The sequence below is a fragment of the Sus scrofa genome, chromosome 13, assembly GCF_054392235.1.
Source record: "Sus scrofa isolate SSC_HxYL_T2T_F1_AM1 chromosome 13, Sscrofa_HxYL_maternal_Yorkshire_Landrace_v2.0, whole genome shotgun sequence".
Classification (NCBI taxonomy): domain Eukaryota; kingdom Metazoa; phylum Chordata; class Mammalia; order Artiodactyla; family Suidae; genus Sus; species Sus scrofa.
Genome location: NC_139395.1, coordinates 185055389 through 185080285, shown reverse-complemented (window position 1 = coordinate 185080285; position 24897 = coordinate 185055389). Strand labels below are relative to the sequence as shown.

At 33.6% G+C, this 24897-nt stretch overlaps 1 protein-coding gene across 4 annotated transcripts in view; it reads left to right on the top strand.

Annotated features, from left to right (window-relative positions):
* The window catches only part of CADM2 (cell adhesion molecule 2), a 1076345-nt gene extending 1060291 nt beyond the window's left edge, over window positions 1-16054 (top strand). For 3 of the 4 annotated variants that reach the window (XM_021071361.2, XM_021071360.2, XM_021071358.2), the window contains 2 exons: window positions 7465-7590; window positions 8390-15298. In XM_021071361.2, coding sequence (XP_020927020.1) covers window positions 7465-7590; window positions 8390-8508 — 245 coding nt within the window. In that variant the 3' untranslated portion in view covers window positions 8509-15298. Of the gene's footprint in view, window positions 1-7464; window positions 7591-8389 lie in introns of all 4 variants that reach the window. The other variant, XM_021071359.2, reaches the window with a different exon arrangement.
* The last annotated feature ends 8843 nt before the right edge of the window (window positions 16055-24897 follow it).

Genomic DNA, 24897 nt, shown 5'->3' with positions numbered 1-24897 from the left:
TTTCCAACTCTTCTATTTTTCAATATTTAAGTCTACTCCTGAATGCTGACATTTAAACAGTTTTGAGATAGTTTTATTAAATTTTAGTTAAAAAATTAGTAAACATTTCTTAACCTCACTAAAAGGTGAATTAACATGCTTGTTACAGTGCATATCCTTAAAGAGTTATCATTTTTTAAAAATTATAATTGTAAATCCAAAATTGGCTTTGAAAACGTATTTGTTTTAATATGTAAGGATAATAATTTTCTTTTTAAAATGGTCTCAAAACCTAATTTAAAAATATTTACAGAAAATGATTTTCATTTCAATTCTTACCATTTTGTTAAAATGAGAAATCACATATAATAAAAATATTTATTGTAAAATACTTCTAATACTTGAATTAAAATATGCAATATTTATGATTTTCTCTGCTTTGGTCCTAGAAAGTTAGATTTTTTTTCTAGGGTTTTCACTTTTTTTTTTTCTTTTTGGGACTGCACCTACAGCATATGGAAGTTCCCAAGCCAGTGGCTGAATGTGAGCTGCAGCTGTGCCCTACACCACAGCCACAGCAACATCAGATCCAAGCCACGTCTGTCTTTGATGCAGCTTGCAGTAACACAGAGTCTGTAAACCACTGAATGAGGCCAGAGATTGAACCTGCATCCTCAGAGAGACAATGTCAGGTGCTGAGCCACAGTAAGAACACTGAGTTTTCACTTATTTTATGGGAACTAAACATGATAAACTATATACTTGATGGTAGAAATCCTTAACAATGCTTTAAGAACTAGAATTACATAATTTAGTTCTTATTCATATTAAGATTTTTAAATAAAACTATAAGGTTATTTTCTACTCTTCTAAATATCAGAAATTACTAATCCCAAATATTATTATTTGACATATTTTTTCCTTTGGAGTCCTTTTTTTTAATTTATTTTTTATTTTTTGTCTTTTTTGCTATTTCTTTGGGCTGCTCCCACGGCATATGGAGGTTCCCAGGCTAGGGGTCGAATCAGAGCTGTAGCCACTGGCCTATGCCAGAGCCACAGCAACGCGGGATCCAAGCCACGTCTGCAACCTACACCACAGCTCACGGCAACGCCGGATAGTTAACCCACTGAGAAAGGGCAGGGACCGAATCCACAACCTCATGGTTCCTAGTGGGATTCGTTAACCACTGCGCCACAACAGGAACTCCTGGGGTCCTTTATTAAAAGTCCAAGAACCCTAACTGAAAGATGTTAAGCTCAGAAAGTTTTAATTCTACAATATTCTTTGTATTTTATGCATTATCGAGTAGAAAAAGTTTCTGTTCTTTTCTGTTGCCAAATATATTGGCATTTACTCACTCGCTGATTAAGAGGCAAACTCCAGCAAGTCATGGGCTAATGCTTGATGATGAATAATGGTCTTTAAAGACACATGGTATATTTATTTAAATGGTAATATAGACTCAGCTGTCTATAAAGAAATGTCAGAAGTCTGTATGTACTTCATCTTTTTATTGCTATGACAGTAGGGGAGGAATGAGAGAAAGGATGTATGAGAGATTCCCACTGGGACATAGTCGTTTCAATTATGTATTATCTCTGCATTGTTCAAGTGATACTTAACTGATCCTAATCTCAATCACTTGTTTTAGTTGCTAAGAATAGAAATTGACAGACTTTTAGTTCTGACAGTTATGGGGGAGAAATAAAAAGCATAACCAAAAATGTTAGCTTTAACAAAAACATTTACAAGTAGACATGCAAAGAAGAATTCCCTATAACCATATTATCTCTGAAATCTTAAAAAGCTAGGACTATGTGTTGACTTATTTTGTTGTTGAGATGAAGGCTAAAGGTTGAAACTTTTCCTTTATAGATTATATGCAGAACATTCCTGACTAGGGTCAAATAAACATGAGTTTTATGGATTACTTTCACTGAAAGTCATATGTAATTGAAACCAGTAAAATATATTCAGTAATGAAGATGATACATTTAAATTGATTTAAAACAAATTTAAACAGATCAAATCATGTTTGTACAAATTGTACAAAAAAAAAGGGGTGGCCTACATGTTATCTACGACTCTACTATGAAAGTGAAGATTTTAGGCAAAAGTATATGAAATCAATGAAATCTTTTACCCTAATGATCTATATTCCAAACCTTTCTCCAGTCCATCCACTAAGTACAAATGTCTTATGATTCACATATCAATTACAAAGATAATTTCTGTAGCTTGATTGATTTGCAGCATTGCAACTGAGCAGAAATAAACACCAAGCCTCAGGAAAGAGAATCCATCCATATTCAAAACATCTCAAAATTAAGAATGAAAAGAAGAAAAGAAAATGCAAGGATGTGTAAATAGAATTTAAAAATTCAACTTGAATCCAGTGAAAAATGTTTGTAATAAAGAAGATAAAAAATACATGTTTATAAAGGAAAAACATTTTCCAGATACTTAAATGGAAATATTATACTAAAATGAAGACAATATTATAAAACTTTCTTTCTTTTTTTTTTTTTGGTCTTTTTGTCTTTTCTAGGGCCTCTCCTGTGGCATATGGAGGTTCCCAGGCTAGAGGTCTAATCAGAGCTGTAGCCGCTGGTCTACACCAGAGCCACATCAATGCTGGATCCTAGCCGCATCTGCAACCTACACCACAGCTCACAGCATGCCAGATCCTTAACCCACTGAACAAGGCCAGGGATCGAAGACACATCCTCATGGTTCCTAGTCAGATTCGTTAACCACTGAGCCACAGTGGGAACTCCAAAACTTTCATTTTTTTATTGTCAATCATATAAAACTATTTAAAATACCTACTAAGTAAGCATAGAGTGGGGTTAAATAGAGTTTAGTTAAACCAAAATAACAATCAATAACAAAATCCTTTAGGAAGAAATAGGGAAAATCAATGATAGAAAATCAAATCATCTAAACAGATGATAAACTTGGGAAATATTACTCAAACAAAATGTAAATTAGTAAAATGATTCTAATAATGGGAAAGAGGGAATAACATATATCAACATAAAATATGGAATTTCTAAAAATGCATAATTGGATCTTCTAAGAAAGAAAATAGAAGAACAATTATTAATCAAAAGTAGAGTAGATAAAATGAACACAGAAAAGACAGTAGAGTAGAAAAAAGAATTTATAAGCCAAGAAACATGAACTTAATTTGATTTTAATAAAAAAGTAGGTTTGCAAGTGAAACAAAATTGTGACTAAAGACAAAACACAAAATATATTCAGCTAAAATATCAAAATATAATTGAAGAAAAAAAAGAATTCCGATAGCCATCATGCAGAAAAAAGCATGTCATTTTTAAAAATGAATTATTTAAGATTTATGTGGCAGGAGCAGGAGGCAGAACAACCTGAATGATTTCAAATTTATTTGGTATGAAAAAGGGGCAAAACAAATTGTTATGACACTGACAAATCATTTTGCATTATTATTAATTCAAAAAGATTCTTTAGCCAGTTGAATGTTTATTCACAACCAAATAATACTTAATATATTCAAGATTCAAGGATGTTGTTATTATGAAATTTTTTTAAACAAGATGTGTGCTTCATATCATCAAGGGAGGAATAATTTTACTATCTAATTTTAGATATATAGAAATTAAAGGTAACTCTAGATATTGAGATGAGTAGAGACCAAACAGTGTCAAAAATAGGACTGTGGCTAGTCCGTTTAAATTTTTGATGCATTCCTGCAATCATCAGAATTAGGATGAAACTGTCATTGTTCACAAAGCACTAATTAGTGCAGGAGGGAAAATATGCAATATTAGTATCAATAATAGAAAAAACCTTAAGAAAACAATTGAAACACTAAAATGGTAGGAAAATTAAGAATCTTTGATTGTCAGGAAATGAAAACTATTATCTTGACATACTAGCTATAATGCTTCAGAAAATAGAGTATAAAAATGGATGGAAAAAGTAAAAAAATAAAAGGCTAAAAGTTTAATTAAAAACGTAATAACATTTAAAACATTTTAAAATATTGAAATGTTTCAATATATTAAGTATTAAAATATTATTAAAAATAGGAAATAACATTAATGAAAATGTGCAGGTTCTGAATCAGCAAACTATACAATTTTAGAAGACACTAAAGATTTAAATAATTGAAGAATCATACTATATTCCTGGAAAATTCACAATATAAAGGAAATCTATCTACAAATCAGTACAATTCCAATAGACAATTTGTTGTATTTTTGTTTCTTGCAAAAATATTCTGAACCAGATTTAAGACTTCACCTCCAAGGCATTAAAATGGTCTTTAAAATTACAGTACTAGTGTAGAGTCACATATATAGAATCCATCCTTCATATGGAATAGACTGGAATATGTAGAAACACATAAAATAGACATTTAGTTTATGGTAAGTGACAAAATTATTGATGAAAGAAATAATATGGGGGACAACTGTCTGTAACAGAAGAATTAAAGTCATATTTTATGCTTTAGCTTTAAATCATAGACCAAAATACATTTTAGATGGACTGAAATAAAATAATGAAAGTATTAGATGACAGCAGCAATCTGTGCTTATCATGGCCAAAGCATTTCAAATCATGATCCACAAGTCAGACAGCATAACACAAAACTTTGATAGATTTGATTACAGAAAATTGTAAGACTTATCTATGGCTGAGGAGACCAGAAATGAAGAATAAATAAAAAGAAATTGCTAAAATAATCCATCTTTTTTATGGAGAGAGCTGTTAAAACAGAAAATTTGAATTGCAAACATGGTCTAACTACATAAATTAATTAATATAGGAATTAATATTCAGACATATTTATGTTAACTTATAATTTAATAATACACAATATTTAACACTTTTTAATGTTAGATTGATACATTTTCTTTTAACTATACTGTCTGCAGTTAGTACTATCTAGGAACTCAGGTGGAGTTGGTGGAGGATGACTGTATAATCTTTCTGCAATATAATTTGGCTATATTTATCAAAAATCTTTTTTAAATGTTTACATTCTCTGATCTAGCAAACCACTTCTCAGAATTTATCTTCAGGATATAAGACAGATGTATGAACAAGAGTGATTTCTCAGCTCCCAAAAAGAGTACTCAATTCTGAGAGAGATTCAGTGAGTAAAATGGATATAATTTATGACTGTGTATATTTGGGAACTTGAGCAAGAGGAGGAGTTTGAAACTGGCTCTAAGAATAGGAGTAGGTCATTCAGATGCACGGAGAATTTAGTTTTTGCTCCTTTTTTTGTATATGTGTGATTTATGGTCAGTGCCAGAATTTAAGGGAAATACTTTAAATATATAATGAAAAGCAAAATTAACAATAGCTGCTGTAACAAATTAATTTTTTTTTAAATGCTCAGGGTTTAGGGAAAAAAAAAGCTTTTTTATTTTATTTTATTTTTTTATTCAAGCAGTTGGACAGTGCATGTCTTCTTAGTTGGATAGTAATTTCCTTCCAGGTGGAAATTCAGTGATCCATGGCTTGACTTACTCTTTGAGCTCTCTTACTTTTAACTTGTATCTCCTGAGATCATTGTGGAAGGTTACATGTGGGAGGGTTTTATTGGCTAGGCCTTCTTTCATTTGTCTAGAATACAAATCACATGGTTAATCTTCAACTACAAATGGCGCTGGTAAATGTTTAGCTCTGTGCACTGAGAGAAGGGGAAACAAGTTTTGCATCAACCAAAAATCTCTGCACCAATATAACCTTCTGTTCACCAAGTATTTTTTCAATTATTTTTCTCACATAAACCATTGCCAAACTCTGTCTGAAGAGACAACCTAAAGTCCCATCAAGCCAGTGTGTCCAGCTCAAAGTCCAAGATCCTCACATATGCACAAGCCTTTTCATCATTTAGTCCAGAAACAGATGAACCAAAAGACAACTTTCAGTGCTCCTCTCCATCCCATACACAAAACATGATAGAACAGAGTCAGGAAAAGCGCTCCTTAATATAAAAGCTCTCTTTTGGAAATAGAGGAATATGGGAAACACTGAATAGTACTGGCCTATAATTATGAAAAAAATGCCAGACTGGCTTGAAAATTTCCCTCTGCCTTGGCAATAGTTACAGCTCCTTGAAGAAACTGTATTTTTTTTTTTCTGTTCATTCTTTTTTTGTTCCTCCATTTCTACCTTATGGGAAGTTCAACCTTGTCAGTTACACTCCGTGGCTGTGTCAAGAGTGGGTGTTTGAGAATACACCCTCCATGGGCACAGTTTTATAGTCCATTTCTTGCCTTCACCAAATTTGGGAGTCCAGAGGTTTGTCTGGTATTACAAATAGTCAGATATTTTTTTCTTTCTTTCTCTTTCTTTCTTTCTTTTTCTTTCTTTCCTTTTCTTTCTTTCTTTCTTTCTTTCTTTCTTTCTTTCTTTCTCTCTCTCTCTTTTCTTCCTTCCTTCCTTCCTTCCTTCTTTCTTTCTTTTTCTTTCTTTCCTCCTTTCTTCCTTCCTTCCTTCCTTTCTTCCTTTCTTTTCTTTCTTTCTTTCCTTTCTTTCTAAACTTGGTATGCACTCCTTTGGCACAATAGTTTCATTACAAGCACAGGAGATTTCTGATCTATTTGTCAGAGTCATGTGCCTATAACCATATTTCAAGATTTTTTGAAAGCATAATTACCAGGCCTAATTTATTTCTTTACTTTCTCCTTCTAAATCCTTACTAAAGGCAGAGCTTACAAGTATATAATTAATCTTTCCAACCACTTCCTTTAAAGCTACAAGTGTAGTGGGCACTTAATCCTCAATGTTGAGTATACATCTTCCACCTTCTATCAATAATACTACACAGTTTGTAACACTCCATCTCCTTGAAGTATGATCTTTCCTTTGATCAAATACCATGTACTCTGCAGGATCTCTTCCTATCCCACTGTTCTCTCCTTCTCAATCTATTCTGCTGGGAGCACTTCTTCCAGACTTTAATTATGGGATCTTTTTGGGTCCCATAATTAGACATCCTCTCCTCTCTATCTAGACTCTCTCTCGGGGAGTTCATCAGTTTCCACAGCATTAAATAATATTTATATTATGATAAATCCTAAATTATAATTTCTAACCACAGCCTGTCCTATGACATAACTGTATTTTTAAAATGGTATAGTTGTGTTTGTTACATTAAAAAAATACGCATATTTTCAGGTGGAGAAGAGCAGGAAGAAAAGGCATGTAACTATTCAAAACCATAAATGTGTGTTTATCCTGTTTCTCCCTGAACATATAAACTCAATACTTTGAGAGTAATTTATGTCAAATATTATATTCCCAGGTATTGTATACTATAGGCACCCAATAAATATTTGTTGACTGGATGATTGGTATAATACGCATTAATAAAAATTTACCTTAATGTGCTAATTTTCAAAATAACTCATTCTAATGCAGATATGAACCCTATATTTAAACAAAGCACTAACTTGAACAATATTTTTTCCTCTTTTCTAGATCCCAATGCTCTGGCTGGCCAGGCTGGCCCTGATCATGCTCTTATAGGAGGAATAGTGGCTGTAGTTGTTTTTGTCACGCTGTGTTCTATATTTTTGCTGGGACGATATCTGGCGAGACATAAAGGTACATTATATTTAATAAAGAATTCTTAATTTTGGAAAAAAATTATAAAGACGAACTTCATTGTGAAACATTATGTGAGTGTGTGTGTGTGTGTGTGTGTGTGTGTGTGTGATGGGGTAGGAAAGAGAGATCTAAATACTGATTATTTTATTCAATGTTCAAGTTGAATTGGCTTAGCAAAGTAATGTTTAGCCAATAGCTAAAATTCACTTAGTGAATCAAATCATTGGCTCAGCCAAAAAAATAAAATAAAATAAAGAGGAAGCAAATTTGTAATCTATCTCTAGGACTGAAATTCAACTCCAACATTAATCATTTGATCAGTGTTTTTGCTCGTAAGTTTATGGACACTTATGTGGCCATATTAGGAAAATATGTGATTTTTCACAATGGGCTAGGTAGCAAACTATTGATAAAATCTACTTTTAAATGGAGTTACCAAAATGAATAGTGACACATTTGATGTGATCATTATCAACATCTTAACAAAGGGCCCTGATTGCTACAGCTGCACGGATCACATGGTCTGCAGCCATCATTAAAGAAATCAAAGTACTCATTATCCATTCCAGTTTGGCTGTTGCCTTTAGTTAATCTGGCCACAGCTTCATCTACAACATACACCTGAAAACTGAAGGAAAGTGTGCAACTTTAGGAGAGTGAATTGTGTGGTTTCTTACGCCTCACAGTATGTTCCAACATATACGAAATCTGGCATAGTTTTCTTCCTAAATGAATGTAGCTTTAATACTGGCTATTTTACCAGACAGAACTAATATTTTTCTTCCAATACCCACAGGAACATACTTAACAAATGAAGCTAAAGGAGCTGAAGATGCACCAGATGCTGACACAGCCATTATCAATGCTGAGGGCAGCCAAGTCAATGCTGAAGAGAAAAAGGAATATTTCATTTAAAATACAGGCCAAGATTCTGAATTTTACTTACCAGGCTGGCTGCTGGAGAAAACTGGCTATCATCTTTCCGAATTCATTTCTGCCATCTTCTGCTACCTTTATTAACTTCCATCCCGTACTGCTATCAGTAGCCAGTGTATACCAACAATCAGCTGTCGAAAGCATCATTCTTTAATTACTGTACCATCCATAATGCAGGACATTTCTCACTGCCTAAATTCCACATCATTGCTCTTTTAACATACAGTGCTTGAATATACAGCCTTAACAATGTTAATCATCTCCTTGAATCATGATATTGAATTGTTTTTATACATTGAAAAAATGTTCAGTTTTTTTTCCCCCTCATTTTTTGTTCTCCCTTTAAATCGAAGACCTTGTCTTTGGATAGCTTTCACAAGGATCAGGATTAGGTAAAGGCCTAATGTGCTGAAGTTTAATCAGATTTAGAGGTTTACAATGCTTCCTACGTGTCTATCTTTGAAGACATGTTTTGGAAGCATATGCCCTAGAAAATACAAACTGGAAAAAAAAAAAAAAACCTACTGTAGTATAGATTCTGGAATGTTTGAGCTTATACTGGTAAAGCTGTATCAATTTGCTATTTAAAACTATAGTATTTGATACAGGAACCATGTGTATGGATTGCAATCATGACATGGTATCTTATATAATTATGTAAATCCTACCATTAGATTATTTTAGCTTCATATACCAATAAATTGTTGCAAACATTTTACTGCTTTGTGAATCACAAAGATTTCATTCATTTCTTTAATTTGATTCTGTAATTTATTTGCTCCACAAAGACTCACCTGCCTAAACAAAATTGAAATATCCATAGGGCACAATTTTGAGACATTTTAGTATCTGTATATAGTGCATATAATAAATCCAATTAAACATTATTTGATACATATTTAACTTTTTTGGCTGTAGGTAATCCAGTCATGAGTAAGCATTTTCTAATGTCCATTATATCCCTTTAGATATTACTTAAACCAATATTATAAGTAGATAACCTGTATTAGTATTTTTGTCTGTATGTCCTAGCACTGTTCAACAGCAAATTTTTCTAGTTCTTGTTGATTTTTATTTGTTATACAATGGAAGCACAATGTTATAAGGAAAGGTAATTTTAAGCTAACAACCAGTGCACAGCCTCAGGTTTTAAATTACAACCACAGTTGAATAATAACCTAAAAATAAACTCTTAGTTTGCTAAAAATTTACAACTTTTAATTTGGCAGTTCCAGAGCTGCTTACCTATGTTGGTTTGCCAAAAAGAAGTGTTTAAGATATGTTTTCTGTATAAAATAACTAATTCTTTATATTAAATTCCTGTCTATGCATTTTGTGAGGTACAAACTTATGAAACAGTGAGTGATAGAGAATTTCTGCCATGCTTTTAACTCCAAGGTGAAAGTCTCTTTCTCTGGATTATTTCTGAAATTTTGGTGTATTTAACCATTAAGAAATGCTGTATTCTTAAATATGACACCGAGTCAATCTAAAGTCATATTATTCCTCCTAGTTAAATACAATATTACTAGATTGGTTCTCATTAGATTTATTATATGCTAAAGATTAAAAATCCAGTTAGATAAAAATTATTTTCCCATCCACAATCATTGCACCTTTAAGAAGAAAACAAATATGACAATATGGTATCTATACTTGTGATGTCTGAAAGCATGATGGCCTATGGTTTTAACAATAATATCTTGGAATTTATTTGGGGGAAGAAAGAATGGTTGAGTATGACATCATGTGTTAATATCAAATGAAAGACAAGGGTGCTGTATCTTATTTATCAGAAAAGTATAAATCTTTTAAGGACATTAGAATTTTTAATTGTTTGATTATTGAAGCATTTATCTTGATTTCTTACAAAAGAAAAAGGACGATGTCAGTCAAGCAGCACTTTTTCAGATTATACAGAACATAAATAATATGATGTGGTTGAGTGTTAACATAATAAATCATATACAGTATGACATTTTAAGGAAATAAGTCTGCATTGATGTGATTGCATGCTTGTTTTTACAGTTCACTCCATACCATCTGTGGAAAAATGCAATAATATGTTAATATAGTATGGTAGTTTGAGAGAATCAGGTAGGTGCTACTAGACACATTGAAACTAGAATAGGTTTATAAACTGTTCATATCTTTCAATGCATAATCTTTAGAAAGACTCCACAAAGCAAAATTCATCCTATGAGTACAAAATGGAAAGGTTATTATTACAGAAGTAAGTTGTATAAACTGCATCATCAATTGCTATTTAAAGCCTAATTTCAGGATGCATTTACAAAATTGCTACTCTTCATCGATGCCGTATTTACATCCCTTTTCATTTCATCTGTATTCTACTTGGCTCCAACTGCTAAATTGTTGCCTAAATAACTCAATCATTATTTATAGCACTGTACAATTAGAAGAAATCCAAAATTGGTTGCATTTCAAGACTTTTGACTCTTTTAACCCTTTACAGTAATATTAAAAACTCATTAGAACTCTGTAAAAGACACTAATTGGTACAGTATGATTTGTGAGATCTAATCAAATATTTTGCCAGTGAAAATAGATTTGAATTGAGTATTATTTTCAGTTATTGAAAGAAAATGACAATGGAGTTAGATTTTCTTATCTTAAAAATGATTTGATTTCTACCAAACAAGGAGATAAAGTGTGAAAATTCTGCTCATTTCTCTAAAAATCATAAAATAGGAAATGACATTTCTAAGTGGACCATGTCAATTGCAATGCCTGAAATGTTTGAACTTCTCTGCCCAGAGAGCCATATTCTGTCTTTGCTTAGTGAGCACCGTAGCCACAGAACTCAATGAAAGGAGTGCATACACACACACACACACCCCTAGTAGAATATGGAACATTATTCTTTACCAAAAGTAGATGTTCTCTGCCAGTGTATGTTTACAGTGTAATTTGATTGTCCTCCATCAAAAAAGTGTGAACAGCATTCTTTTTTCTTTTTCTTGTTTCCATTTTTTGAGTGTCCTAGGTAGAACAATTATCAAAATTAGGAAGAAAAAGGAATGTTTATGAGTGTAAGAGCAAAGAGAGAAAGCATGAGCAAAGTATTGGTGTGTGTGCGTGTGTGTGTGCGTATGTGTGTGTGCGTTAGGGAGAAAGAGAAAGAGAGAGAGAGAGATTTCAACTCGTTTTCTTTTACCAGAGAATACAAGAAGCAGTTTAAGGAATCTGATATTGGAGTTTAATCTAGAAACTAGATGATCTCACATTGATTCAAGATGCTTAATCTTGCATTGAAACCCCTCAATTAAAATAACAAATAGAGAAAGAAAACTAACTTTCCTAAATATGGCAAAGACACTAATGCCTCATTTATTTTTATTTCTTTGTAAAAATATAAATATCTCAATTAAAAGGACAGGCTCACTTGTAATTATGTACTCATGATTGTAACAGCATTGAGATTCCATATAGGCACATGTACAGCAGCTGTTTGACGGTGATGGTTCTTCCATGTAACATAGCAGTTATCGTGTAATTTAGTGCCACTTACTGCAAAGTGTTACCAAGGGGAACATTAAAATACTTTTTCTTTTTTTCTTTGGCTATAAGGATAATTCAATGAATGATAAATGTGGAATTTCATATTATGTTTTTTAATTTGGAAAAAATTCCAAAACTCATCTCTAACTGCAAATTCCCCATCACATAGTTAATTACTTAGAGCCCTCTAAAAATGCCCACTTCAATTCCCCCTTTGCAAATAGTAATCTGTGATAAATATACAATACAAAACAAAACAAAAAAACAACTGGCAACCACAGTGGAAATAGATGAAAACACCTAATGAGAATTACTGAGTAATGCTTTTTATTAAGTGGCACAAAGTACACACTAAAAACTATGCAAAATATAGGTAACTACAGTGTATGTACATGTAAGTATCTTGTACTTGCTGTGTATGGATGTTGGAAACCCATGTAATTATAATATGCATTTTGAATATTGGGAAAGAGGAAATCTTAGTGTAGATAATAGAATTTGTTTTGAAATATACACTGGCAATATTGAAATATACTCAGTGCAATATCTGCAATTCTATTGCTGGATACTTAATGCAAAGGGATTTTAAAGAATTCTTCAACAAGATCTAAAAGATTGCTAATCTTCACATCCCACATATTAAAGCATTAATTAAAAATACAACTGCCATAACAACACTTTAAATTTTTCACGTTAATCATTAATGTGACACAAAATTATCTGGCCTAGTTTTTAGCATTACTGGAGAGAAAGAAATAACCTAAGTTTTAAAATTTTGATCCATATCTAATTGAATTTGGAATTCTTAAACTTTCTTTGAAAGTTTGTATATTTTAATGGATTATGGTACTTTTATTATAAGTACAAATTTATTCAATCAAAGAACATAGGTTAACTTTAATAGAGTCACTATATCTTAATGGGAATTTCTAATATATTTTCTTTTTCCATTCATTCTTCCCTTTTTCTCTCTGTTTCACCCCAAAACATGCCCTTTGCACTTATACCCTTCCAAAGGCAATGGATTGAAAGTAGCAAGATTATAAAGAGCGATAAAGGGAACAGCATGTAAAAAATGGGTTCTAAATTCATCAGCATTTTTATGTATTGAGATTATTAATATCGAATGCAATAGTTATTGGAGATAGCTGGTAAATTCTCTGCCATGCATACTTACAATAATCCTTCTACCTCTCACTTTTAACATGGGCTATGATACTTCAATATAAATAGAAGAAATAATTATGTACAAGATATCCCAGGAAGCACTCTTTTGGGACCATATTAACGGTCCACTCCCCACTCCCTGGGAAATCTCAAAAGCCAACTTTACTTTCAGTGTATACAGAGGTGTATGGATATGCATTTGTTTTTCCTTTTCTATCATTAACTTTTCCTATAAGCAAAATACAATAACTTTATAAGGATAGTTCTTCTCATGCCTACTTCCTATTTCAATGTGATATAATTGTGTTGATTTTAAAAAAATTTAAATGGCAACACTTTGCAATCCAATATCTGTTTCATTTAATATTTAAAATACACAATTTCTTATAAATTCTGTCTTTTAAGCAAAAATTATACATATGATTTATTTTCCCAAGAAGTGTTATCTGTGTAAGAAAAATATTTAAAGTATTTAATAATGCCATATTAACAAATAAACCCTGAATAATAACAATGCAAAGTATTGCCACAAATACCCACTTTATTTTGTCTGCATAGACATAATACCAATTCTTCAAATGATGTAATTTAATTATTCTAAAAGGAAAATGACATTTTGAAAGCAGATTTTTCCTTTAGAAAAAAAAAGATAAAAAATTATCTCCAATTATGATGCTGAATCTATAAAATATGCTTAAAGTAAGACATTTCTGTTATGTGGTTATGTTACAAGTAATATTTGGTGTGATCTTTACCATCTTTCTCATATATGTTATAAAAAATGTATGGTTATTTTGGAGAGAATGGGCCCAAATGTGAAAAGGATGTAAAGAAAAAAACCACTATTTTCCCCTATGAAATATATTGTATATTTCAAAAGAAGAAACTTAAAAGATTTTTGAAGATTGCAGGGGCAAAGGAAAACCTACCAGGGCTCAGCACTTAAGCACTTTTCCCACATCCAGGGTCAGAACAGCAGTAATTCCTACATGGACTTTTAAGTGCGGTATGAAATGCCACATTACACTTCTCTTACACACAGTACTGTCAAACCTCAAAAGTTTTCTTTCTTCAGATGCTTTTCCTTGTACATGATACTAGTAGACACTTTTCTCTTTATATTTGCTGATAGTGAAAGTTATATGCAATAAAATATTTGATGGTTGAAAGCAGTGGTCACCAGTTGGTTAAAAAAAAAAAAAACTATGAAATGTAAACTGAATTGTTCTCTTTTTTGCTTTTCTCTGTGTTTCTAATGTATTGACTGAGTCTCATAAATAGAAAGAAAATAACTTAGAAAAATTTCAAATCTAGTACTCTTTTTCCTTATAAATGTATAAAATTAATCTCTTTACAAATTTATTTAACTGTACCTGCTGTACTTATTGTAGATTCAATGATGCAGTTAAGTAGTAACCCAAGGATTTATGAGTTTGGGATTACTGACCTATTTTTTTTTTTCATATTCAGTTCACATCAATATTTGCGAATTGGTTGTTTAGCTTTTCAGTCAACCAAGAAATATTCCCTCGTGAAAGCTCCATTTTTATCATAAATATTTCAACATAACAAACATCAGAACAAGTCTGCCATGTTAAAAAGAATTTAAAGACTTATCTCTGAAAATGGTACCCAGAAATGCAGGTGTTCCCAGTGATGTAGCTTCAAAAATAAAATGTTCTATTTATATGACATGAAATTCATAACTTTTGGAAGGGTATATTTATGACAGCATAAAAATAAATTCTGTGCTATAAAGAAGATGCAATGAAATCAAGCATATTGCACAGAAGGTAGAGAAACACAATTATTGAATCTACTATTATCATTAACATTTTCAAGAACCAAAATGCATATTGTAATATTAGGTACATGACACTTGCATGTTGATATGCCTATATACTTACAAAGTATTCAATGTGTACTTAGTGGCGCTTAAAATATGTCATGTACAACTCTTATAAACATTCTTACAGGGTTCCCATTTGCACTTCATCTTTTGGTAAAGTTTTGTCAGAAAAGAATTGTCTGATATATATGGAAAAATAAAATTTGAATTTTAGTTACCCGTTGGACATTACTGAATGGTCTATTCATTTAGTTCATTTTCTTAGGCTTGTTAAAAGACACTGAAAGGTGGAATTTTTTTTCTCCCACTGACAGATTATAAAAGATGTTATAAAACATATTCCTTTATGCCTTTACTTTGCATATCTTTTTTCAACTGCATATATTATCCATTCATTTTAGGTTTCTTCAGTGATGCCCATTTTCTTTGTAAATTTCTAAATGGAAGTTTTAAAAATTAAGCAGTGGTAAAACAAATGTTATCTTATTTGTACATTTAATCGTTACTCCTTGGAATATATGAACCTTGTAATATGCTGACTAAGGGTTAAGAAAATGTTGCTGACTTAGGAAATTTGCTTGAGATTGCCAAAATTCCAAAACTCTGTAAAAGTAATTTTACAATCACTTTTGTGTGTTTACTAATGTTGACTAGGAACAAAGCAAAAACACTTAAACATTTTTTTTTTAAATTTTCACATTCTAACCAGTATTATATATTTCAACTACCTAAGATAATGCAATTAGTATTATATCCATCCTAAGCTTATGCCAATAAGAATTTGAGATAAGCTTTTAAATTTATGGAGGATTTTCTTTGTGTCTTTGGAAGTTCACTTACCATAAGGTATTTTATAGTCTACTTTAAATAACAGATTTTGTTATACAGGGTAAGCCAAAGGCTGTACAAGAATTAGTGTCATTGGGTCTGATATTTGTGTTAGACCATGAAATATTCCATTAAAATTTATCTGTAAATACAAGGCAAGATTTTGTATCTGGTTTATTTTATGAAATAACATTCATTTATCTTAATTTTTCCTAGCGAAAGAAGCCCTGTGATACATGTTAGCAAATTTGATTGTGTGGAAGAGCCAATTCAACACAGAAAGAAAATGACATTCAAAGTAACACATTAATAAACACAATTCTTTATTTATTTTGAAGTTACCCAAAATGCCCACTCTCATTCAGTTCTCCCACTATATACATATATGATGCCTGTGTTTCCCAGCTAAATCAATTCCATGTTTTCATAACAGTAGTCATTATTTCTATCAAAATAGTCTTTGGCATTTTTTAAGCAAGGAAGCATACTGAAATTTCTACCTAATGGTATCCACCCAAGGGTAGAGTGAAGTCTAAGGGTTTTTAATTAATAATTGCATAGCAGTTTTAGCCTATGAGAGGCATCTTCATTATATGACAATGCTGGGATGATCCTAAAAATAACTGTGCACTCCTTTAAAACAAGAAGTCAGGAAATAGTTTTAAAAGATTTTCCAGTCATACTTTGTTTTATGAAATTTAAAGATAACTTTCTCTAATGTTTTGAAAACTAGCAAATAAAAAAATGTGTAGAAGAGAGATGAAAGGGCAAAGAGTAGCTTCCTGGCTACATTTTAAATGACACTAAGTGATACTCTACATTGCATGTTATTTATCAAAACATTAATTATTAAATATCTACTATGTATTAAGTCCCTTACTTCATGGACTCCCCAAGAATCTAAATATAGCACTTTATGCCTAGCCCTTCAAAACTTTCTAATAATTAAAATATCCTAAGTAATTACTATTTTCTATATTTTTGGCATTGTTATGTTGGAAGAAGAAATGGGGGGATTCTAATAAAAATGGTATAATTAGGAAAAATTCTTATGATTTAATCAAACTGAAAACCAGACCACTTTTAGACATTATTAATAGTCTAAAATCCAAAAGATATTTCTATGAAGATGTTCTACTATGATTTTTTAAAAAATAGGTCTGATTGCTGTTAATACTTTATTATGCTAGAAAATTTAGGAAATTAACTCAGCATTTGAAGAGTGACTATAACAATGACCAGAGTAGCACATTATTAAAAGTCCTAAAAACACATGTCCTGCACATACTATTGAAACTTTATTTTGTCTTTACTAAATTAAATCCTTACACAGATGAAGGGTGCACATAATACACACACAACAGATTTAAGGAATACATTTCATATAGATTAGAGTTAGTTTACAGTAATAATGTAGTGCAGGCCTTTTAAATAAGTACAATATTTCTGGAAAGCAACATAATTCTCCTGGAACACAGTAATCATTGGCTCAGATTTTAAAACATTTAACTAGTAAAATTAGCATATCAGAAATACATGTATTGTCCAATGTGCTAACACTCAAGTCCTTTCTATGGCTTGTAAATAGCATAGAAGGCTTTAGTATTTTTAATCATATTTTGCTTACAGATTTTCCTGTTAGTCCAATGGAGTCATGTCAAACTGGGCAAACAAAAATTATTTTGCATAGAGATTGGTGAACCATGAACTCTAAACTAAGAGTCTCTACTATAATCTTGTGCCAAGTATTATATCCCCAGCTGTAGAAACGCTTCTCATTCAAGTTTGTTGTTCTTGTACCCAGCCAGTACCTGTGATCTTGGTGCTAAGGCATTGAAGTACCCCCTCTGTGACATAATAAGAAATATATATTTTGTTCTTCTGCTACCACTCGCTCATCCCCTCATCCCCTGCAGCTGTTTCTGGCAACAAAACAAAACAAAAACAAAAGACAAACAAACAAAAACTTGGAATCTCCAGAAGTGATGTGTCTTTGGGTATGCTAGGAAAAATAACTGGTTCAGGTTGAGGGCTCCTACATAGCTTCAACATAGAAGCTGATTGCCAGGGGAACCAACCAGGTGAATAGAGTGTTAAAAACTTTTCCCCACCCCCTGGCCTCCAGGGAAGGGAGAGGGGCTGGAGGTTGAGTCAATCACCAGTGACCAATTATCTAATCTATTATGCCTATGTAGATTAAAAGCTTCAGAGGCCATTAAAACACCCTCAAGTATGGCCTCTGGAACTTTCATGTTGGTGGACTCATGAAGGTGCTTGGAGGGTGGAGAGCCTGTTCCCCTTTCCCCACACCTTGCACCATGCATCTCTTGCATCTGGCTCTTCCTGAAGTATACATCCTTTAGCAGGATTAATCTCAGTAAGTAAGCCATTTTTCCTGAGTTCTCTGAGCCATTCTAGAACATGACTAAAACTGAGAAGGAGCTTGTGGGGCCCTCTGATTTACAGCCAAGTCATTCAAAAGTTGTAGGTAACCTAGGGGCTCATCACTTGGAACTGTCATCTGAAGTCAGGAGCAGTCTTGTGAGAGTGAGCTTTTAACCTGTGGAGCCTTGCACTAACTTCAGGCCGTTACAGTTCGAATTAAATTGTAGAATATGCACCTGATGTCAGAGCCTTTGTTAGTGTGGGAACTCTGCCCTCCCCTACCTTCCCACCGGATTTGGATTACAGAAGTATTTAATGGAAGTAGAAGGGAAAGTTGCTTTTCCCTTCACCACCGTGTGATTCTCTAAATCCAAATGACTTATGCTTTCCTAGAGACAGAGAAGGAATATCATTTACTCATCAGAAGATAATTTTGGGAAAAAAGTCCCCAAACTAGCACCAAATTTTACAAAAAAGAAAACTCAGGCACAAGTCACATCTATGCTTTTTCATAGAAAATCCAGATTCAGAGTATAAATGTAACTACTGGAACTCCATTGCCTCTCTATTATGTAATTCTTTGCCTCTGGGACTGTATATCCTCCTTTCCCTGACATTGTTTGTAGAACATTATTAACAGCGCTCATCTGTCAGAGAGGCATCACCTATATTGCCGAATCTTAGATTCACCTTTGCTAAACCTGTAAGATTCTGAGTTTCCAAGAGAGTCCTCACAAGTGAGTGATTAAAATACAGGGTTATGTAAATTGTATTTAATGAGGTTGCTCTAAGTAGGAGCCAAACCAGAGATTTTTTTTCTTTCTTTTTTTAATGGTAATGTGTAGAGGATAAAGGGAACTTTTGGGAACATGGTAATTCATGGAGGTAAGAACATAACAACTCTCTATTAGAGGAGATTTTGGATACTCCAGGGGAGCATAAAGGTGTTGGAAAGTACATGGTAATGATAAGGACACCTTCCCAATTTATTGTGTTAATTGGTTTGAGTTCTTGAGTCAAAACTACTGAAATACTCTGGAATGGCCATATTATAGGCAATCAAAGCCTAACATTACAAGCAAACCAAAGGCACAAACCCCATTTATTGCAAAATAAGTCACATTTTGTCAAATATACAAATATGAATCTCTTTTTATCCAGCTGGATATAGTTAAGGGGTCTGTTTACCTTTGTAATTTCAGGCAATATTAGCTGTCATGTGGAATGCCTTGTTAGTTGAAGTTAGAATCCAATGCTTAGCATCAGGGCTGGTTTCATGAGTGGGTGACCAGTGAAAATGACCAGGACTTCAAACACCAAATGCGTTCCAAGCTTGAGGTTTAATGCCCTGCAGTGACCGTCTTGAAGTTCTTCACAATTTTTAGAATGTGTGTTTTGCAAGTGAAGACCAATGAGATAATAGGGTGGGTGATGGAGCCCTCAGCCTGAGCTCCTTTGTGGTTCTGCCTCAGGGGACAAAGAGCAGCACACTCCCCTACTCATACCAGAGAAAACTGCAGCCCATGCCAGGCAGGGGGCTTGGCAAAGGTATGAGGAGGTTTGGGTCAAGATGTCTTCACCCTACGTGTGGAGTTGCAGGGCTGGGTGGGTTCCTGTGAGAATCTGCACCACGCCCCCACCCATGAATATTCCTGTGCCCAAGGGAGTACAACATTAAATGGCAAATAGGAGTTCCTGTCGTGGCACAGTGGTTAACGAATCCGACTAGGAACCATGAGGTTGCGGGTTCGGTCCCTGCCCTTGCTCAGTGGTTAACGATCCGGCGTTGCCGTGAGCTGTGGTGTAGGTCGCAGATGTGGCTCAGATCCCGCGTTGCTGTGGCTCTGGCGTAGGCCAGCGGCTACAGCTCCGATTAGACCCCTAGCCTGGGAACCTCCATATGCCGCGAGAGCGGCCCAAGAAATGGCAAAAAGACAAAAACAAAAACAAACAAAAAAAATGGCAAATAAACTAGTATTACAGGTTAGAAGACATATAGTACAAGTAAGAAAAAGCTTTTTTTTTCTGGTTTTTGAACAAAGTCTGTCACATTTTCATTTTGTAGAGGACCCCTCAAATTATATAGCTGACCCTGCAAACCATTTCAATATTCTAGAATGACATATCTTTTTCAAAAAATATATCTTGACTATTTTTGGATGCTCTAACAATGGACATGTGGTAGAATATGGAATTATAATTTCTTCTCTGATTTGGCTAAACATGCTATAAATCTTTCCACATCTCTGTTTCGGGAGAGACACACAGTTCATGTTACTGGTTCAAAATCCTAAGGTAAACATTATTTAGGAAATTAATGTTTTTGTTGTTTCTTTCTATATTCTTATCTCCTGAGTGGATAATAAAACAACCACAAAAAAATGGAAAACGGTATACTCTTTTGAAAATAAATAATCCAAGCCACAATAAAATATATCGCCCAGTGGTATAACTAAGGGACTCAGTTGATCATTTCAGATTATTATCTGAGATATCAGCTTAATGCGGTAATTGCAGTGGCAAAAAAAAAAAAAATAACAAGATAGTGTAATAATAGATCAAATAATAAGTAGGAATAACAATAAAAAAAGTTTATTTCTCCTTTATAATTAACGTTGAGAACTTGGTGGAGCTTTGACTCCAAATCATAATCCATATTCTAATGAGATGCCCAACAATGAGTGATTCAAACCATTATCATTGATCTTGTTGAAATGCAAATCAGATTTCACTTATTCCCCCTGATTACAACACTTAAGTAATTCCTACTGTTTTCAGATAAAATTACAGGCACACATCTTTCTAGTTTGATTCTGCCATTAGAGCCAATTTTAAACTTTCATTCCCTCTCCCTCTACCCCATTATCCATTATTCTTTAAAATCTTGTATTTCATGAATTCCTCATGGTTTTTCATTTTTCCCTCATTTATTCAAAAAGAATTTTTAATCACTAGAAGATACCAAACCATTCCTCTGAACTGGAAGTACAATGCTGAATAGACCAGACACTCACCGTGCCTTCATAGAATAAATACTCCAGGGAGGAAAACAAATATTAGGCAAATATACACAGAAATTAATATTTAATTGCTAACTCCAATAAATGTTATGTGTAAAATGCTAGAAAGGATAAAATAGAATGTCTCACCTAATAGGGTGTTGTGATTTGATGAAGAAATCCTTCAGATGATATTTGGATGAATTGGAAGCTGTTAACCAGGTAAACCTAAGAGGAAGACATAATCAAGGCAAAGAAAGCAGCAAATGTTAGGTGTTGAGGCAGACTTTTTTTTTTTTTGGAAAAACATTTTTAAAATGCCAGAGGAAAATTATGTGGCTTTTTGTCTATATTTGTATCACATGGCATGATCTTTTTCCTGAACAATCAGCATTAAATGTTCAAACACTACCAACTATATGCAGTGCAATGTATAATGTGGGTAAAATACATAAAAAGAAGTGTTAACTGACAGGGTCCATCCGAAAAAACAGAAATCACTTTAAATTTTTAAAGTGTTAGTTACACAGGTGAGAAGGTAAACAAGGGCTGTTATAGAGTCCAGGATTCACAACATTAGGAAGCTGCTATCATGACCTGGCTGGAGAGAGATTGAAAGACCAGAAGCCAGGACCTTCCACTAGAAGCCACTCAGCAGCCATTGTGAGGCTCCCACACAGGATCTAGTAGCTGTGAGTAGAAGAGTGGTCTGGTCTGTCCGGCAGGTACTTGAGTCAAGGAGGAAATCAAAGTGCCTTAGACAAACAGTGGAAATAGCATATGTTCTCCCCTTCTCCGCCTTCCAGGCTTCCACTTGAGCCTTTCAGGTAACATCCATAAGCCACAGGGCAAGGAGGCTTGGAAATTAGAATATGGCAGGATAAATAGCAGAGGTTTTCTAAGAGAAAAAGTGAGTTTACCAACACCAAATACTTTCTCTATTCTTAAAGCTTGCCACCTAGTCAAGAAAGGCCAGTCCTTGATAGTGATGATTAGATACACAAAAGATGCAAATACACTTTTTTAGCCCCACAACACCTGTGTTAGTTGACAGGCATTTTGAATCAACATCCACATTATAAGGAAAAATTAGCTCTAAGTAAACTATAAACTGTCAGATGTTCGAAGTTCAATATTATAAATATCTGATTGCTTGTGGCTTTTTACTTCATTTTTTTTCAGTACTCCAACTCTTCATATATTTTAAATCATTTTTATATATTTGAAGATATTCCCAGATCACTTTATTTAAGCAACAAATCATACTAAGCACCTACTATGTGCCAAAGATTATGCACCATACTACAGATATGAAGATGACAAAAATCCAATCCATGTTCTTGAGAAGTAGAAGTAGTGGAAGAGGCACCTTTAAAGATAATCTCAACATACTTTAATGAACAATACAATGAAAGTTTAAAGAAAATACTGCAGTGTCATAATGAAAATAATTCCTACGATTGGGTGACATTCCAGAGGAGAAGATAAAATGCTAATTGGCCCTTAGAGAACAAGTAAAAGTATACAAGGAAGAGAAGATAGTAAAATACTCTCCGAGCTCAGGGTGCAGTGCTGCAAACATGGAGGTCAGTAAGACCTTGACATGTTCTAGCAACAGATCAATTTGAGTGTGGTGTTTATAGGATTTTTCTGCAGTGGTTGTAAAAATGAAATTGATGAGGGAGGTTGGGTTTTTGGTTGCCTGTGAAGGAGGGTGCACTTAAACTCCATAGGAAGACATTGTTTTAAGCCTTTATTTTTGTCTCTATTTTTTTAGATGCAGAAACTTTTATTTTCCTTAACAAAATCAAATGTTGAAGTCTAGTGTGCAGAATAATGACTTTGTAACTGCTTTGGTGAACAGGCTTGGAAAAGTCTATTTTCTCTTTGCCAACTAAAGCTAACTAAATCCTTCAAATCATGGAATCTATTAGAAAATCATTCCTAGATATTTGAGAGTCAATAGATGTATTTAAATAGATAAATCACTTTTATTTTTACCAAAGAAAACTTATGGCAGCAAAGAAGGGATCCATTCATTATCTTGTTACAATAGATGTTTACTGAGCCCCATCCTTTTGCTTAATGCTAGGCACTAGGAATACCAAGTGATCAAGATCCAGTTTCTCCTTTCAATACGTTAATAAAAGAGACAAGTGTAAACAAACAATCCTGGATTATGGTACTAAGGACTACATTTGAACTAAGTTGTGTCAAATGGGAATCTTACTGCTTCTTGAGAAATCAGATAGAACTCTGGGGAAAGTGACATTAAGACAGAGATGAAGAGGGTGAGTAGAAATTCCCCTGGGTTAGAAGGAGAACTTTTCAGGTATTGGAGCAGCATAGTCAAAGGCAGAAATAAGAGGCATTACAAAAAAAATGGAGATTTGGGGAGCTGCTCTTCAGTAAGAGGATACAGATAACAAGAAGATTGGAGAAATGAACTGAGCAGAGTAAGCAAAAGCCAGATCATGACTTCTTGTAAGTCTCATTAATGATTATGTACTTTACCCTTGGAGAAGTCCTTTGTCATCAAAGTATATCAAGTGTTTAGAGACAGCAACAGCGGTTAATCTACTAACGACAGAGCCTTCCACATCTGCTGAGGGATTCCAATATTGTAGAAGTAATAATATTTGAGTCCCCTAAAATATTGTTTTTATACATCAGCATATCATAGGAGACAATCTAAATTGAAACCAGCTCCACCCAAAGTACAGATGGAGAAATGTGGTCATATACTCCCTCATCTGCCTTTCTCCAATTCTATCTGCTTAACCATTCCCACAGATAGCCTTACTTTCATACTATTAGTCCATTTGCTTTAATTTGGATCCTCTATTATTTCTTTGTCAAAAACCAAAATCATCTTTAAAGGAAATTTTATCTTTGCCCACGAGCGATGATATTCTTATTAATCCTTAAGGCACTTCTCTATTCTTTGTTGGTGCAACTGAAAATTACATGAAGTGCTAAAGTATTTACATTCAATGGGGTGTGTTAAGGTAAACATGTGGGTCGCAAATACTGGCATTCCAGTTGAATAGTAGAGATTCTGGTATCTCAAAATTTAGTATGTCTCCAACAAAATATTTGTTGAATGAATGGTCCGGTCAAATTATTTTCAGTTCTTCTGAAGAGTGGTACATTTATTCACTCAAGTGAATTAAGTGTTTATCAAGAACTTCCAATATGCAAGACACTCTTCTAGGCACTGATTATATACTTGTATACAGGATTGTTAAAAATAAGATTATGTGTGTGTGTGTGTGTGTGAGTGAGAGAGAGAGAGAGAGACGTATGTAATTTAAAAATCAATCTATAGAGAAACGTCGTTGGACCAGCAAGATTAAGACAATACAGACATGAGGGTCTGAGGCGTGGACGCCGGGGAGGGGTGGGCTGAGGCGGCCAGGAGTTCAGTCCCAAGGCTGGGGCATCCGATTTCGGGGTCCAGAGTAAAGTTAGGGGCAGATACAGATCTGAATGTTCTCAGGTGATGGGAGGGTTCTTGAAAAGGCCTGGGGTGATCGGAGTACAAGATCACCTAGGACCAGGTATTCTGGCGACTTGGTAGAGGAGGGGTCTGGCCAGCAAAGCCTGAGCTCAGCACTC